The 16,177-nt window shown below is 43.2% G+C and overlaps 1 protein-coding gene across 3 annotated transcripts in view; it reads left to right on the top strand.

Annotated features, from left to right (window-relative positions):
* The window catches only part of CLMN (calmin), an 89,614-nt gene extending 73,795 nt beyond the window's left edge, over positions 1-15,819 (top strand). For all 3 annotated transcript variants that reach the window (XM_072986622.2, XM_072986624.2, XM_072986623.2), the window contains 6 exons: positions 1,461-1,543; positions 4,837-6,093; positions 8,155-8,342; positions 9,306-9,366; positions 13,880-13,941; positions 15,616-15,819. In XM_072986622.2, the coding sequence (XP_072842723.2) occupies positions 1,461-1,543; positions 4,837-6,093; positions 8,155-8,342; positions 9,306-9,366; positions 13,880-13,941; positions 15,616-15,778 (1,814 nt within the window). In that variant the 3' untranslated portion in view covers positions 15,779-15,819. The remainder of the gene's footprint in view (positions 1-1,460; positions 1,544-4,836; positions 6,094-8,154; positions 8,343-9,305; positions 9,367-13,879; positions 13,942-15,615) is intronic.
* The last annotated feature ends 358 nt before the right edge of the window (positions 15,820-16,177 follow it).

Below are 16,177 nucleotides of genomic sequence, written 5' to 3'. Positions count from 1 at the left end.
AAATAAGTATGAGTAAGAGTGTCTGTGTAGATATAAATATACACATATGCAATGCTGTAATATAGCTTAGTTCCCTTGTGTATTTTCTGTGTCACATGCTCCATGTTCATATATATGTGTGTGCTCGGTCTGAAATGCATTTTAGAAAGAGTAAATGGATTACATATATGTGTGTAAACATTGTGTGCTGCAGTATACATGTTGTTGTTGTTTTTGCCTAAGGGTGTCTCCAGCATATGTCGAGCAAAGAGCTACTAGCTGGTGTAAACTGGATCTGACTGTTGAACTGAGTGAAGTCTGACTGACTTTCAGTTAATTGGAAGCCTCCTGTCCCCCCGTTTCAGGTTCCGAGGCTCTCAACGGTTGCTGGGGAAGCCTTAGGAGCCTTGGGACAGTGGTGGGGAATCTTTAATAGTTAAAAATGTCCAGATCACTGGCACACCAACAACAATCTGGTGGAAAATTCTGACGAATAAAGGCTCCCCTCCCTGTCTCAGGGCCCCCAAAGGTTTCCCCAGGACAAAGGGGAGCCTTAGGTAGTCTCTGAACCTGAATCAGAGGAAAAGAACAGTTTTCAGTTAATTATTTCTGGCACCTGGATCCAGTTTCCACTGACATAAGTACGCCAACAGGGTTTTGCTATTGAGTTATATACAGCAGTGCCCTTCCATGGTAGGAGTGCTTCCATTCTTGGAAGGGTTCCGTATCTAATATTGGCCTCCATTGGGTTGCCTTGAAGCCTCCATACCTCACTGTTCCAGAAGCCCCTCCAGCTCCCAAGCTACTTTACCAAGAAGGTGAAGCAGTATAAAATAACATCATCCTCTGTTAGCAGATATTTTCTTTAGATCAAAAGGCCTTCTGCGTATGGTTAATCTCCTGTGGATTCAGTGATTTGCTTTTCAGGTTTTGTGTTCTGTGATCAGTCTCTTTTGCTTTAGCACTTTCTTACCTTAAACTGCATTATAGGAAGACTCCCCCTACCCACAGGATCAGTATCCGCTGATTCACTTTACTGCTGCCTGAAAATACTAAATCGGAACCCCCCAGAAATACTGTATTTCCAGGGTGTATTTACCAGAACTGGCCACTAAAAGGAAGCCAGAGCTCATGCAATGTGTAGTGTTCAATAGTTTGTGTTTTCCAGCATCCTGGGAGAGCTTGGACTGGTCCCCTGTGGGTACCACAGTCCTCTTGTACGCATCGTCTTACTATACCAGGCCCTTCCACACTAACCTGGTCTATTCAAGACGTGTTGGGTGCTGGCATTGTGGTTTGTAGACCAACACATTCAGAGGGCACGAGGTTGGAGGAAATAATGCCAGAGGTAGAGCCACCCTTAATGGGATACAAGTGGTGTGTCATTAAATGAAGTAAACGTGTTTTTGAAGATTCACATTGAGAGAGAGCAGCTTTTACAAACATTAGCAAATGAGACGATGCTTGCGATTTCTCTCTAGATGTCATGGTTGAGTCACCTGATGAACAGTCCATTATGACTTACGTGGCACAATTTTTGGAACATTTCCCAGAACTGGAAGGGGTATGTGTTTTCATTTACTTCACTTAATTTCCCCCCGACTATGGGGTGTTTATGTTGTATCAATCTTAGTGATTACAGTATTTGCAATCAAGCCATTTAGAAACTAAGACAGGCTGATCTACACTTTCTTCTCTTCTTGCAGTATTCTTCCCCAGTTTGCCAGCTAAGAGTTTTAATGTTATTTGACATTTAAAACTGCCCTTAGGAATGCTCTGAGACATACTAAAAATATGACTTAGCCTATCCTAGGAGCAATGGTGAAGTGACAAATTCTGAAATTCCAACAAGAACTCTCTGCCAAGGAGAGTCCAAGAATATAGGCTGATACTTTGCTCAATAGCAAAAACAAACTGACTTAAAAAACACAACAGTTCTTGCCTTTTTCATCTCTGCCACAAGCAGGTCTTTTGTAAAGCTAGTGATTCTTAACTGCTCATTCAAGAATAAGCCATGCTGAAATAGTATTACAGGATAGCTCAAAATTATCTATTGTTGCTGGGAACATTGTCTTTTCTTTCTACTATGGGAATTACAGCCCAAATTAAGAGCAGCGAGGATAAAGGGCTGCAGTGTTAGGATGCCATTGTCCTTGCCAGTCGATAAATCCTGCCACTTCACTCCTATGTTTTACATGTAGAAAATTCCTAGTTCAATTTCTCATCTCTCCAGCTAAAAATACATAAAGAAGTAGCTCGTAGGAAAAAACTGCCTGGGACCCTGGAAATGTGCTTCCATTTATGGCAGACAACATTGACACAGATGATGAATTGTAGGGGTCTTCCTTCCTTCCTTCCTTCCCTCCCTCCCTCCCTCCCATCCCCTTCTTCTTCTGCTTCTTCTTCACTCCAAATCTCAGAATTCTGCAAGAATTCCACGGAATTCCAATGACTGAAGCTGCCTTCTATGCCTTCGTTTCCTGCTCCTGTGATTCCTGGGAGGAAGCTACAGCATCCTCCAGATGAGTGGAATCAAGGTGTTTGCAGAAGAGGATTGTGGTTTTTTGGACTGGAAAACTCAGAATTTTGGCAGGGAAATTCTTGCAGAATTCTGAGACTTAAAGTCCAGAAAACATAAACGGCGCTTTCTTTGGCTGGCCTATAAGGCAGCATTCTATTCCTCTTTGACATCCTATGCAATATACAGCATCACCATCACCACCCAGTTCCCTTCCTTTGTCCCCTTGAATAAGTTGGACTCTTCCCCAGTACCTCAGTTGCCAAGCAGGTACTTATTTGGATGAGAGACTTCCAAGGGTCTCCAGTTAGGGCTAGAAAAGAATCCTGTCCCAAATGCTGACACGTGACTGACAGTAAGAGTAGATAATATTGGTGAGATGAACCAACGCTTTGACTCCTTACAAGCAGCTGCCTACATTCTCGTGTCTCTTTTCCCTTTAATGTGTTCCTCTAACCCAGTGGTTCCCAACCTTGGGTCCCCAGACATTTTTGGACTGCAACTCCCAGAAGCCCTAGCCAGCACAGTAGGCATCCTTCAGTCTCAAGAGACTATGGTAACGTGCTCTGAACAGAGGTCTTGGAACAGTGTCTAGTGTGGCTGAGAAGGCCAATCCGAGAGTGACAATCTCTTCCACACTGAAGGCAACTACAATCTGTCCCCTGTCCAGCTCCCTGATTTTGCTGCTTTTGTGACTTCCTCTTTGCCTCAGCCTGCTGGACAAGGGTCTCTTCAAAATGGGAGAGGCCATGATGCACTGCCTGCCTCCAGCTGAACACTCAGATGTCAAGCCTTCCCAACAGAAAACCCTTGACGATCTTTTTTCTTATTCTGTTCTTTATTTTTATTTTTTATTTACGTTTCTGCTGTAAAGTCTTAAAATTACATTGTTGTTTTTACTGTAAGCCGCCTAGAGTGGTCTAATATGATCAGATAGGCGGGATAGAAATAAAATAAATAAATAAATAAATAAATAAATATGCTGATGTGCAGCCAGCGCAGCTAGTGGTGAAGGCTTCTGGGAATTGCAGCCCAAGAACATCTGGGGACCCAGGGTTGGGAACCACTGCTCTGAGTGATAAAGGGCTGAAGAAAATGTCAGGACTTTATAACGCATCGTAGGGGGTCCTAATTCTGGCTATGGAGATGAGGAGACCACATGAGTGTTTGGCTGCCACTACGACCTAATGCAGAGGGTACAAAATGCTGCTAATGGCTAGTTTTGTGGGGGTTATAACATGTCAGAGTGTGGCTGTTGTAGGCCCTGTTTATATTTTCACACTTAAATACAGCAGTCAAACCGTAAAGACACAGGCCTTCTATTTGGCTTCCGTTTTCTGTGGACTACAGTCCACAGACATTTCTGCCAGATTATAATGTCTTCGTTTTTTAAATTATATAACATTAGATTTTGCTGCTAACCTGGTTACCCTTCTCCTACCAGGACTTAAAAATATACATGCATGTGCGTTCACGCACGCACACACATACACAGAGAGAGAGAGTGTAGCCTGTTTCATGTATTTTTAGAAGTTTTAGGAAACAACTGGAGTATCCTAACATGACATGAGAAGTAAAATTGGAATTTCCCTTTTTAAAAGCCAAAAATTACATATATACACTTTTTAAGCACATGGGAATGAGTGATATAATACCGGAAAAAGTCCCTTCTTAGAATAGAGAAAGTTAAATCCAGGAGTAAAGCCCACCTACCCACCCACTCCAGCAGCAGTATTGGAACCCAACCATGGGGTAGCCAGCCCACACTAGTTCCGGTCAACCCTGTGATCTAGAGAACAAACAACACACCTCCACTCTCCCAAATCAGAGCCATTTAGAGGTGCCCTTGTGATTTTGAATTCCCAGACTCTAATCCAGTCCCGGTCAGTTGTAACTGAATCAATTTGTTTGTACAGAACTTCCTATTTATGTAGAGTGCTGATCATTATTATTAGCCTAGCTTGATGGCAGGATGGAATAATTGCTACAGCTTGTTTGCTATCAAACCCAGTTGGAGGTGCCTATTTCTTGGAAATGACTGCCTTCTCTTGTATTAATCTGCCTGGGCAATAAGTAAAGATCTTCAAAGGTGGCCCTTGTATAAGAAAAAGGATTGTTTATGATCAACAAGATTATTTTTTTAAGTGGTTGAAATAATTTTGTTGGAATGATAATTAGATTTTAAGGTTTTTTTTTTAGAAATTACAGAATGTTTATGCGCAGTGCACTATCCTGAAATCCTCTCTGGGGTGAAGGTGCAGTTTATAGCATTGGGAATGAATATTTGTGTCCAACTGTCCTATTTGTGATTGTCTATTATTTTATATAATGTCATACAGGAGGATTTTTCTGATCCAGACAAGGAGTTTCTGGCTGAAACTACTTACGCCCATATGACTGAAACACCCGGGGAAGAGAAAGAAAGGAAGGTTTTAATTCTGAGTGAAAACGGGGAATACACCCATACTGGCCATCTAGACAGAAGCCAGTCACCACCTCCAAAAGTTCATATTCTTGGAGATCAGGAGAAGCAACATTTTCACATGGCAAATGAAGAACTTGGTAACCATTTCGACCGGTCATTATCTGATCATTCAGAGACATTGACAGAACAACCCAAGAGACCTAGCTCCTTGCCAATAACAGAACCTGCTGGTTTACAGACCAGTTCTACCACTGATGTTTTTGCCAAAAATGTGAATGGACCTGAAAAGAATCAACAAAGCATGAGTGATCAACCAAAGGAGAGTGATGTCCTTCCTCCAACCATGCTTATGTACCGCAGACATTCTGTGGATCAGATTGACTCTCAGGACTTTACTGGGCCCAAGCCATCCAGTGAAACAAAAGGGTCGCCAGAGAGGAGGACTCGATCTTTACCATGGACTTCACGTCCACATAAAAGTGTACCTCAGCCTCTGACGAAAGAACTTGGATATCCAGTTCCAGATTCTCAAGAAGAAGAGGAAGCTCATAAATATATATTGGAAATCTTGCACCAGGAAATAGCTAAGCTTCCGGAAAAATGCAAGGAAGCAGAGCACACTTTGGGGGGAAAGGAAGTGCATGCTACTGATCAGAAAATGGATGGGTCTGATTCCAGGGATACTTTTGAAGCCTCTTGTCCATCTGAACATTTATCCTTTCCAGTCAGAAACACTCCCAAGAGTCTGGATATTACCAATGAAGATGGGCCCAAGGCTACGGCGATGCCAAATTCTTCGAAAGTTTCTGTAATTCCACATGACCTTTTCTATTATCCTCACTATGATGTTCCCATATCAGCAGTGTTGGATGCCTTTGCTAACCCAAGCCCAGACTTAGATCCAGACCCTTCCCTTGAAGAAAACAACAAAATCTGCACCAAGCTCCTAGCGAATTGTTTAGCTGAAAAAGAGCCCGTTGAGCAGTCAGGTCCAAACACCAACGGGAAGGCTACGCCAGCAGGCACGGAAGGCCTGGAAAAGCAGACAAAAGACACTCATAAAAAGTCTTCCAATAACAAGTCGGCTGTGGTAGGAAAGGATATGGAGCCTAAAGCAAACAGCCATCCTGCCTCTGCTCAGAAGGATTCTACTCATCCAGATATCCCTGTGGTAAGGTTTTGTTTTGTTTTTTGTTATTTTTTGTTGTTGTTGTTTTGCATTTACATGTCTGCTCCCTAACATATAAACTTACATTACACGGTGTTCAAATAATTGCTAAGAGAAGCTTATACCCACCCACCCCATTTCGGGGCTTCCGGCAGCGTTTTCGCGCGCTCCCCTTGCTTACCAAGGGCGCGAAAACACTGCGCCCCGGCCCCTTTCGGCTGTTCCGGCGGCCATTTTGGACCCGACGGACAGCTGATGGCAGCCATTTTGGCGCCCTCGTTGTGCGAGGGGAGGGCGCAAAAATGGCTGCCGGCCCCTGGGAAACATCGCACAACAGTGAGTATTCTATGGCATTGGAATGCATTAAACGCTGTTTAATGCGTTCCAATGCCTTTTTGTGTTCCGTAGTGCGATGTTTCCCACAGCGAAGGTTAATTCGGAACGGATTAACCTCGCTGTGCGGGGCACCACTGTACCTATATCCTCTTGCCAGGTTGTATTCTCCCCTAGCTACTGTTGTAGTTGCCCAAAGTAGCATAGGTGGGAAGCAGTTTTTAAGACTACAATTTCCAGAATTCTGTATCTAGCATGGCCACTGCCATGCTACTTATGGGTTTCCATGAGTAGTACTTAGAAACGTGAAGGCTCCATAAAAGTGGGCTGGGGGGGACAGAAAAAAAATCCTGCTTTTTTCATCCTTTTGTAAGGCAAATTCTCTTTCTCTCCCTCCCCCGAAGTGGAGGCATCAAATCCAAGATGCATTTTTATAGCTAGTGGGTTTTGTCCATTTTCTTCAGAGAAGCATATGGGGGACTTGCTTTCTTGTAGGTTACAACACATATATGCTGCCGCAGTTTGGAAATTTCTCATAAGTAGACACCATATTCACAATTTTTCTTGTAATGACTAAGGCTTTATGTTTTTTTTTTCATTAATATTACAGATAGTTCAGTTCTACATGCTCAGTTAAGTTAGGAATGAAAAGTTTATGTTTGATATAAAAATGAGTATTGCATATAGTCCAGTTCTCGTATTCCAAATTTGTGTTATTCCCCCCTCCTATGGGGTAAAAAAAGAGCTTTTTGCATAGCTTCAACATTGTTAGGATTGTACTGTACGTCTCTTAATTACAGTCCCAACAAGTAATATTTTCTGTCTCTGCATAGGGGTATTATCAGCATTGGGCAAATGCTCAATTTGGTCTACACTGGGCTGACCTGAAATACTGTCCCTTGTTTACCTCTGTGGCCAGAATCCTACTGGTTTTTGTGTAAGGTCTTCATAGCTTGCTGTGGCTAATTGTTGAGGTATTGGAGCATATCCCAGTAACATGCGCAGTCATGCTCCCAGTAGTGCAATTGAAATATGATACAGACCTTGTCAGCTAGCTGCAGCAGATTTATGCAAACACCAGTAGACTCCAGTCTGCATATATAATGGTTAGTGTCTGAAATTTGATTGCTATATACAAGGTTTGGGACCTATGGGATATATACAAGGTTTGCTGTTGATGGCAACCATGAGTATATGTCATTCAAGAGGCACAATGTGTAGAGCAGGGATAGGTAACTTATCACCCTGTAGATTTTGGGCTGAAGCTCTGATGATTCTTCACACATGGTTAGGATGTCTGATGGGAGTTGTATTCTAGCGGTATTTGGAATAGGACACGTTATGTACATCTGGCATAGATGGAAGTATATCCATGCCTCTAGACATAATTCCAGTGGGTTGCAGCTACCTCCAATGTTCTTGTATCAGTATGGCTGGAGAAGCTGTTGTGACAAACTTCTATGGGGGAAGATGTCCAACGGACCTTGATCATTGCACTCCCAGGTGGGCTGGTCCCAGGGAGTGCTACGTAGAGCTGTGTCAGAGAGTCAGGCAAATCAGTTGTGGGAGAGCTGAAGTTAAATACCTACACACCTATAAGGAAACAACAAATAAATAAGCATAGTGGGTGCACCAAAGAGTAGAAGAAAAGCTGTGTTGGGACCTGGGCTTCTGATGAACTTTTGCAAAATCTACATTATTAAAAGTGCTTTTTAATTTTTCTTGGAATAGATTGTAGTAAACCAGTTTGATAGAACAGCTGAAGAAAGAAAGCTGTCAGAAGAAAGAAGTAAAAAGAAAGAAAAAAGGAAGAATAGAGCAATTGTCCAAGGAGAAAACACTCAGAACCCAAAAATTGGCTCTACCCGGTTATTCGATAAGCCAGAAGAGGAACCTACAGACCATCAGGGACCTTCAAGGTGCTTTCTGCTTCTTTGCTTCCTAACCACAAAACCTGTCTTGCCACTTTCCTTGTCCAGTTTCCAAGCAAAGCTTATTTATCTGACACATCCCATATTTCATGGGCCTTTTTGGCTCCAATCCTGGACAGCCGCTGCACAGGCGGAGGAGAAGTGCTCAAGTGGCCAGATACATTTGGGAAGAACGGTATCTGGCCAGAATGTAAGCAGTTTTTGCATCCTACTTTTTTCAGCAGAAGAGATTTAATTGCGTGCGTCTGTAACTCTTCCAGTGAATTCAGTGGGCCTCCAAAGTGCTTATGTTGTAACAGCAGCAGATCACCCAGCACGATCTACAAACTGCTGCACTTTCAAAACCTCCAAAATACTCCTTAATGCACATGCGTTTCCTTCTTTCTCCAGTGACTTCATTGTAGCTTTCCAGGATGGAGGTTTTTGTCTTTTTGTAAGAAATGTAGCAGTCTTGTGAAGGGCAGGAGGTAGAACTTGTTCAACTGCTACAGACCTGGGCAACTTAATGACCTGGCAAGGTAAATGCAGTGTTGTGGACTGCCAGCACCTCAGCAACCAGAGATTTTTCAAGGTTTTCTGGTGGGGTGCCATTTCTGACTTAATGTAAAAATGTAAGAAGAGCCTGTTGTGTCAGACTAACAACCTATTTAGAGCAACCTTATTTTCACACGGTTGCCCAAGCAGAGGCCTACAAAAAGCCCGGTAATATTGTTTGAGTGCAACCATGTCCTCCATCTCAGGCTCTCTAGCAGTTGATCTACATGCCGCCTCTGGTACTGGACTTTGAAGGCTGTGTTAGACCATCTCAATTAACATGTGGGCAAGAGAAAATGGCAGCCACGTTCCAACAAGTTTGGGGGAGGGCATGCCAAGATGGGGATGGTTATTTTAAAGGATGTGTTGCAAAAGTATATATCTGTTACTTATACTTTGATTTCTGATGCTTTCCAGAATCAGCCACAGTGATCCCAATGTTGTATTCCAAAGGAATGTTCATGATTCCACCAGTAAGGTAAATAGTTATTTATTTGTTTATTTCCACTTTGTAATTTCAGTTCCTCCTGATAGTTGTCTACAATAAAGTTAGCTTTAAATACCACTGGAAATCTTCCTAGCTCCCTCCTTGATATTTTTTTTAAAGCTGCTTAAAACACTTCTGTTTGGACAGACTTTTCAGAATCATCTAGGGTTGCCAGATACATGTGTCCGAAAAGGAGGACATAGAAAGCCGAAAAGGAGGACAAAGGAGGACATATGGGGGGGCGGGCTCTGTGCACAGGGTGGGGTGGGGGCATGTCACTTTTGGAATTAGGGATTGGGGAAAATAGCTCTTTGATCATGGGGCAATACCATAACCATTCAACCTACTCAGTCTTGAAAGGTCAAGCCTGGGAAAGTTACATTTTTTGGACTACAAAACTCAGAATCCACTGGCCACTGTGTTTTCTTGTTTTAAAAAATGTTTAAAAGATAAAAACAAAACAAATCTACATATACACTTACTGGGCTCCCAAGACCAATGGAGACCATCTATTCCTTCCTTTAATGGAGACCCATCCCCCTCGTTTTACTTATTGATTTTTTATTTTAATAAAAGCATAGTAAAGTGAAATAAAAAGTTTAAAAAGTTGTGTGACAGATTTGAAACACTTTATAAAAACCAGGGAAAAAAAACAGAAGGCGTGGATTTCTCTCAGCTTGAGAAATGCAAAGGGTGGAGAAAAGGGATTTGCACGTACGCACGCACGCACGCACGCACGCACGCACACACACACACACACACACACACACATTTTCTCCACCCTTTGTAATTTCTCAAGCTGAGAGAAATCAGCTTGTGTGTGTGTGTATGTGTGTATTCCAGCTCCCACAAGCATGGGGGATAACTCTGCATGTGCTCCTGGACCTGGAAATGCACTCTGCACATGCCTCAGAATCAGGGGGATCAGGGCAAAAGGGGGGATAAAAGTGCCTCCTGTTCCCCGGCTTTAGGAGGAAGGAGATACCGGACCGGACCCTATTTCCCTGGCTTTGAACCACCACCACCCCAAACCCCAGAACAGCCTCCCCTCCGGCAGGCAAGCAAGTGCATTCACTTCACTCCTGTCCGTTTCCATCCATCCATTCATCTCTCTCGCACCTTCCTGCCTTATTCAGCTCTGGGCAGAAGCAGCCATCCACAAGCCGGGGATTGATTGCCCGGGGCTGTAGAACAATCAAGCCATCTTATCTCCGATCTCTGAAAGAATCAGAGGATTTACAAGTGCTGCAACCAAGGAAGTAACAGGAAAAGTTTCGGCTGCAGGGGGAGGGGGAGGGGTGGAGGTACAAAAGCCGGACATTTTAAGGTTTTTTAGTTTTGTCTGCCGGATGAATGACATGATCCTGAAAAGTAGGACATGTCCTCCTTTTGCCGGACGTCTGGCAAGCCTAGACTCAGCCAACTCAAGATCCGTGAGAGTATCAGCATTTTTATATTTATTGTTGTCTGTTTTTAGTTTGTTTAAATCCTTGTTATTTAATTTAAGTTAGTTTATTTGGAGCACTTTGTTATATTTCGTCTGTGTTTTGTTGCGTTGCAACTGCCCAGAGTGACAGCTGGTCAGATGGGCAGTAGAATGAATGAATGAATGAATGAATGAATGAATGAATGAATGAATGAATGAATGAATGAATGAATGAATGAATGAATGAATGAATGAATGAATGAATGAATGTTTGGGCAAGCAAGTGATTTTTGGTGTAATATGATAAATTGTACAACATGGTTCTGCCTTTATTGAGCTTCTGGTGTGTGGTTGAAACTATTTTTACTGGATTTTTTACATGATTTTAAATGTCATATTTGATTATATTTTCCTGGTGGTCAAAAAGCAACTTCTAATATCCCCCCCCCCCCCAAATATCTTATTCCCAAGTAAATGGGTATGGGATGATCTCACACAGCCAATAGTGAGGAGATTTGGGCCCAGCCCACACAGTGAGGAATGTTGGGATTTGCAGTTCAGGAACGTCTAGAGGGCCGCACTTTGCCCAGGTCTAGAAAGTCGTTCCACATGTCTGTCTGTTTCTCTCATAAGTTAAGCGTATGTTTTGCCTTTGCATACTTGGTTTTGTTCAGTAAATAGCAGCCAGAAACCCGTGGTGGCTGGTGCGCATGGTGGTTGCTAGGGTAGGGTAGAATACACAGCAGGTGTGATAGCGGTTCGAGCCAGAGGTGACCTGCAAAACCAGGGGTGGATGTAGATCTTCATGTGCACCTGCACACAGAGAGACATACACTCTTATCCACTCATCCAAGCAGTCGGGCAAGCAAGTATTCACGTATTCACTGGACAAAAGGAGGCATGCAGGTGTGAGCTGGCTGGAAGCAGTCTGGATCTGCAGTGAGGCAGTGCATCATTTGGCCTAATGGGTGCCCTCCACTGCTAGAGAGGGGGGAGCAGTCTGGACTAGGATCCCAGTGGGGACGCAGCATTAAATCCTCTTTCCCTCTAGTATTCTGTTAAGATCTTAGTCCTAATTTCTTGCCTCTCCTTGCAGCGGTATTTAGTAAGTAAGCAAACAGCAATCGTTCAAGGGCCGTTATACATGACTGCTGTTGCATCTCGCTTGGCCCTTCACAGGGTGAAACTTTGGATGTGGCTGAGGATGCTGCCCAGTGCAGCTCCGGATACAGAACAGGAATGGGGAGCACATGGTCCTCCAGGGGTTGTTGGAGTGCAGCCTCTAACATCCCACACTGTTGCCCGTGCTCTCCAGCGACATCTCTAGAGGGCCACAGAGCGGCCACCTTGGTAGTCAGAGAGGAGAACTTGTCTTATTTTCAGACTGTTCGGGCCGGATTAACCAATGCCCCATTCGGAGCTAAAACTTGAGCAATGTTTGGGTCATGAGTTGCATGTGACTCCTGGATGCCTCCTAATCTCCTCCCCATAAGTTCCCTCCCAGAATCTTCTGAAAGACACCGTTTGCCATTTTTGTGTCATTTTGCTAAGGCCCAACCTGTTTGAAGGCCCCTCCCCACAAAAAGGCCTTAAGATAGAAATAATTGGCCAGTCACTTCATGTTTTAAAAAAGGCTTTTTCTAGACTGGAACAGTTGTGGGGGGGGGATGAAATTTCATAGAAACGGCAAACCATGTCCCCCAAGGCCAAAAAAAAGGGGGGGGCAATTTTGGACAATGGGTCCCAGAGGATTGGGATGGTTGGGATTTGAACCTCTTAGAAAAAGCACCCAGCAGTGCAAGCTGATGGTGCAGGGGAATTTTCCATCTTGGTCTTGTCAATGGAGGTCAAATGTACCAGCGTCGTTGATGATAATTTTATATAATGGAAATGTGGATACTGCATTTGACAAAATGAAGTCTCTGGGTCACATATGGCCCTCATCACCCCAAATGCAGTTCCCTGAGCTTCTTCCAGCTCTCCCCCTGCCCGGACAAGGGAAAAAAAAATCTTTTTAACAAGAAAAAGCAAATATTACCTCAGAAAGTATGGGAAGATTATTTGCCCTTTAAAAGCAGAGCTGGAAGTTGGGAGTTCAATCCCCCACTGTGGCTCCTGTGAGTAGAGCTAGCCTGGGTGGCCTTGGGCAAGCTGCACACTGTCTCAGGGCGCCCTCCCGCGAAGAAGGGGATGGTAAACCACTTCCGAGTACTCTCAGTCTAGAAAACCCTGAAAAAGGTTGCCGTAAATCAGAATTAAGTTGATGGTGCAAGATTATTGTTAAAGGCTATTTAAGGACCTCCTGGGCTTATTTCAGGACAGAAGTAGTTTTGTATTTTTGATTTTTCTTTTAAGCCAAAGAAGTGGCAAGTGACAGTTTGGTCCAAGATAACATTTAAAGATCATTGCCAAGACTTCAGGGGTCCGTCTTTGCTATTATTTCAACGCTTGTTTTCTCCTGGGGTTGCTGGTAGTGTTGGTGGATGTCAGTGATGCAGTAAGACTGTAAAGGCCCCCTTTTATCCTCAGAATGTGGCCAATTTTGGTAAACTGACTGCAGAGAAACCGAAGCTGTTTAGGTCCCTTGTGCCTTGCTTTCTTCTGTCTGCTGGAGGGTTAATTGCAGGAAGTTCACGCTCGTTCCAGACAGGAGTGATTGGTCACGAAAATATCTTCCTTTGCAGCATTTTCCACAAAGAAACTTAACAATTAGCAAGAGGTCTCAGAAGCATTAGCACCTACTAATTAGGAAATGCCTAGAAAAAATCACATCACATTTGAATGGCTTTGGAAGTGACCAAGTAAGACCTTTCACAATAGCAGGACAGATGTTCAGTGCTCCGTTTGAAGTCTGTATAAATGGTGCACTTCCAGAGGGAAGTCTCAACACCCATTTTGATGTATGTGTTTTGTAATGCCTTGGAAAATGAAATGCCCATGCAGTCCTCAGCTTCATGACAGAGGTTGAGCAGTATAGATGGGAACAGATTGACCTAATGGGATATATAGATGGGAAATATTTGCTGTGTTGGATATTTCACAGTGCAAGTCACTCATTATGTACTTACACATTAACAGGAAAGCAATGGTACTGATGTACAGAACAACACGGCCACAAATGAAAGCACAAGTTCTGTCAGGTAGGTATTCTGCATTCCTTTTTGTATTTTGAGCCTTAGATGGATGACAAGATTTGGCTTGTTGGGAAGCCTCATTCGCCACATTTCAGTACAAATGTAGCTTGCTCTTTCCAAAGCTAAGGTCTGGATGAGGAAAAGTTACCGTATTTTTCACAACATAAGACGCACTTTTCCCCCACAAAACAGGGGGGTGGAAAGTCTGTGCGTCTTATGGAGCGAAGAAAACAGTTTATATTTTCCTGTTTTCTTCTCCTAAAAAATTGGTGCGTCTTATGGAAAGGTGCGTCTTATGGAGCGAAAAATACGGTAACTGTGGATGGTGCTGATTGGCTAGCACCCACAACGCAACCAGGAAGTCTTTCAGCCCAATCCCAAGAGTTGATCTACAGCTGTCTTCCTTAGAAACAGCTACACCTACCTGTGCTTCTCATAAAACAACAAAGGTGGGCAGTTGTGTGACACGTGGGGACAATAATCACCAAAGCTGATGGCCAGTACAGTTGTTCAATGCACATACGTCATGCACAAAATGAAGTGGCAACTAACCGAAATTCATGATGCTGGTAACCTACTGCAACATTTTTTAGATATTGCTGTGCTTCCATTCAGTTCAGAACTCCTGATGGTGCAAAACAGTTCTTTTCTGAACATACAGCTGCTTAATCCCCGTAGGTTCTCACCCTCAAGTGAAGCCTGCCGTGAAGACGCAACTTTGTTTGCAAACTTTGACATTGTGCATGATGATGATGATGACAACAGTGCTCTTGTGGAGCCTTATTTGTGTGCATCATGCTTTACAGAATACAAGGTTCCTGCCCCAAAGTGCATACAATCTAAAATTCAAGGTAGGGAAAACAAGGAGTTTAAGAAAAAGCAAGGGTGAGCATAATATGCAGTTGTTTTAGTGAGAACTTAGACTTGATTGCAATATAGCCTGAGAACCAGAGAACATGCCTTAACAATAACAACATTCCATGTTTCTCTTGCCTTCTTGTTCTCTCCCTTCCTGTTATGTGTGTATATGCACACAAGTCGCATGCACAACACACAAACACCAACTCTTAATTTGGATTGTAGGTTCACCAGGACAGCAGCTTGCCTTTTTTGTTTCCTCCATGAAACACCACATACGCTTATATTATATCCTGTAAACAGCAGTAGTTGTCCCATGTTTTGATGCTCTGCATTATTTATTTATGTATTTATCACTGTTTTTTCCGCCAAACACAGAAGGAGATGTAAAAACATTTTTGTGTATAGGACCGTAGATAAAGATGGTCATTACAGAGGGCAAACAGCCAAACAGAAGACCCCACTGTGGAAGAATAGTAGATGAAAGAAACAATTAACTTTTTCTGCAAACAGTAAACCCATCTGCAGACCAAATCAAGCAGTGAAACAGAGAAGCAAAGCGCACGTTGCAATAAATTTCAGTTAAATGATTACATTTGCTACTAGAAGCCCAGATAGGTAGGATCAGTTTGCCAGGGAACAGAAAGAATGGTAGCAGAGGTGTCAGGTGTGTGTCTTCTTTAGGAAGATATTCCACAATGAGGTGGAACCGGAGATTAAAATCATCCATAATGCTCACACATTTAAGCTCTTCAGGAAGGGCACTTGGGAATCAAACTAATAACCGGTCCACTTGCAATCTCTTTCTTTCATTCTTTGTAGGAAAAGGAAAGACACTGAAAAGAAAGAAGTCCCGGAAAAACCTACTCCCCATAGCACCACTTCACGGACAGAGCAACCTGAGCTCTTTTACTTCATTGTTTTCCTCTGGATCCTCGTCTACTGCTTGTTGCTCCTTCCTCAGCTTGTTGGCAGTACCCTTTGATCTCTGTGAGTGAGTCAGATTAATAAAGGATAGCAGCTTGATTTTCCTCCCTGTTTATGCAACCCTAAATCCGTTTCTTCAGGAAGACAGAGGAGAAGAGCTGGATCAAGCCGCACAGAGGTTCCCTAGTCCAATTTGTACACCACTTTGGGCTTTGGAATAGATCCTGATCGGGTCCAGAGCAATTTGTACCTCATCCATTTCACCTTCTGTCCTGAATTTGAATCGGTTTATAAATCTCCCATCGGCTTGCATTGGAAAAGCAAAGTAGCTGTAACTTCCTTGTCTTTGCACCAATGTACGTGCAATTTGGAGTCTTCGTAGTGAACCTCTAATTTCACTCAGGAAGCTTCAGAATTGGAATCCTAGCAGGGCCCTATTTGTTTCATTTTGCTCTGG

Source organism: Pogona vitticeps, chromosome 1 (genome assembly GCF_051106095.1).
Source record: "Pogona vitticeps strain Pit_001003342236 chromosome 1, PviZW2.1, whole genome shotgun sequence".
Lineage (NCBI taxonomy): Eukaryota > Metazoa > Chordata > Lepidosauria > Squamata > Agamidae > Pogona > Pogona vitticeps.
The sequence above is the reverse complement of the archived record's forward strand: the minus strand, read 5'-3'. Positions and strand labels throughout refer to the sequence as shown.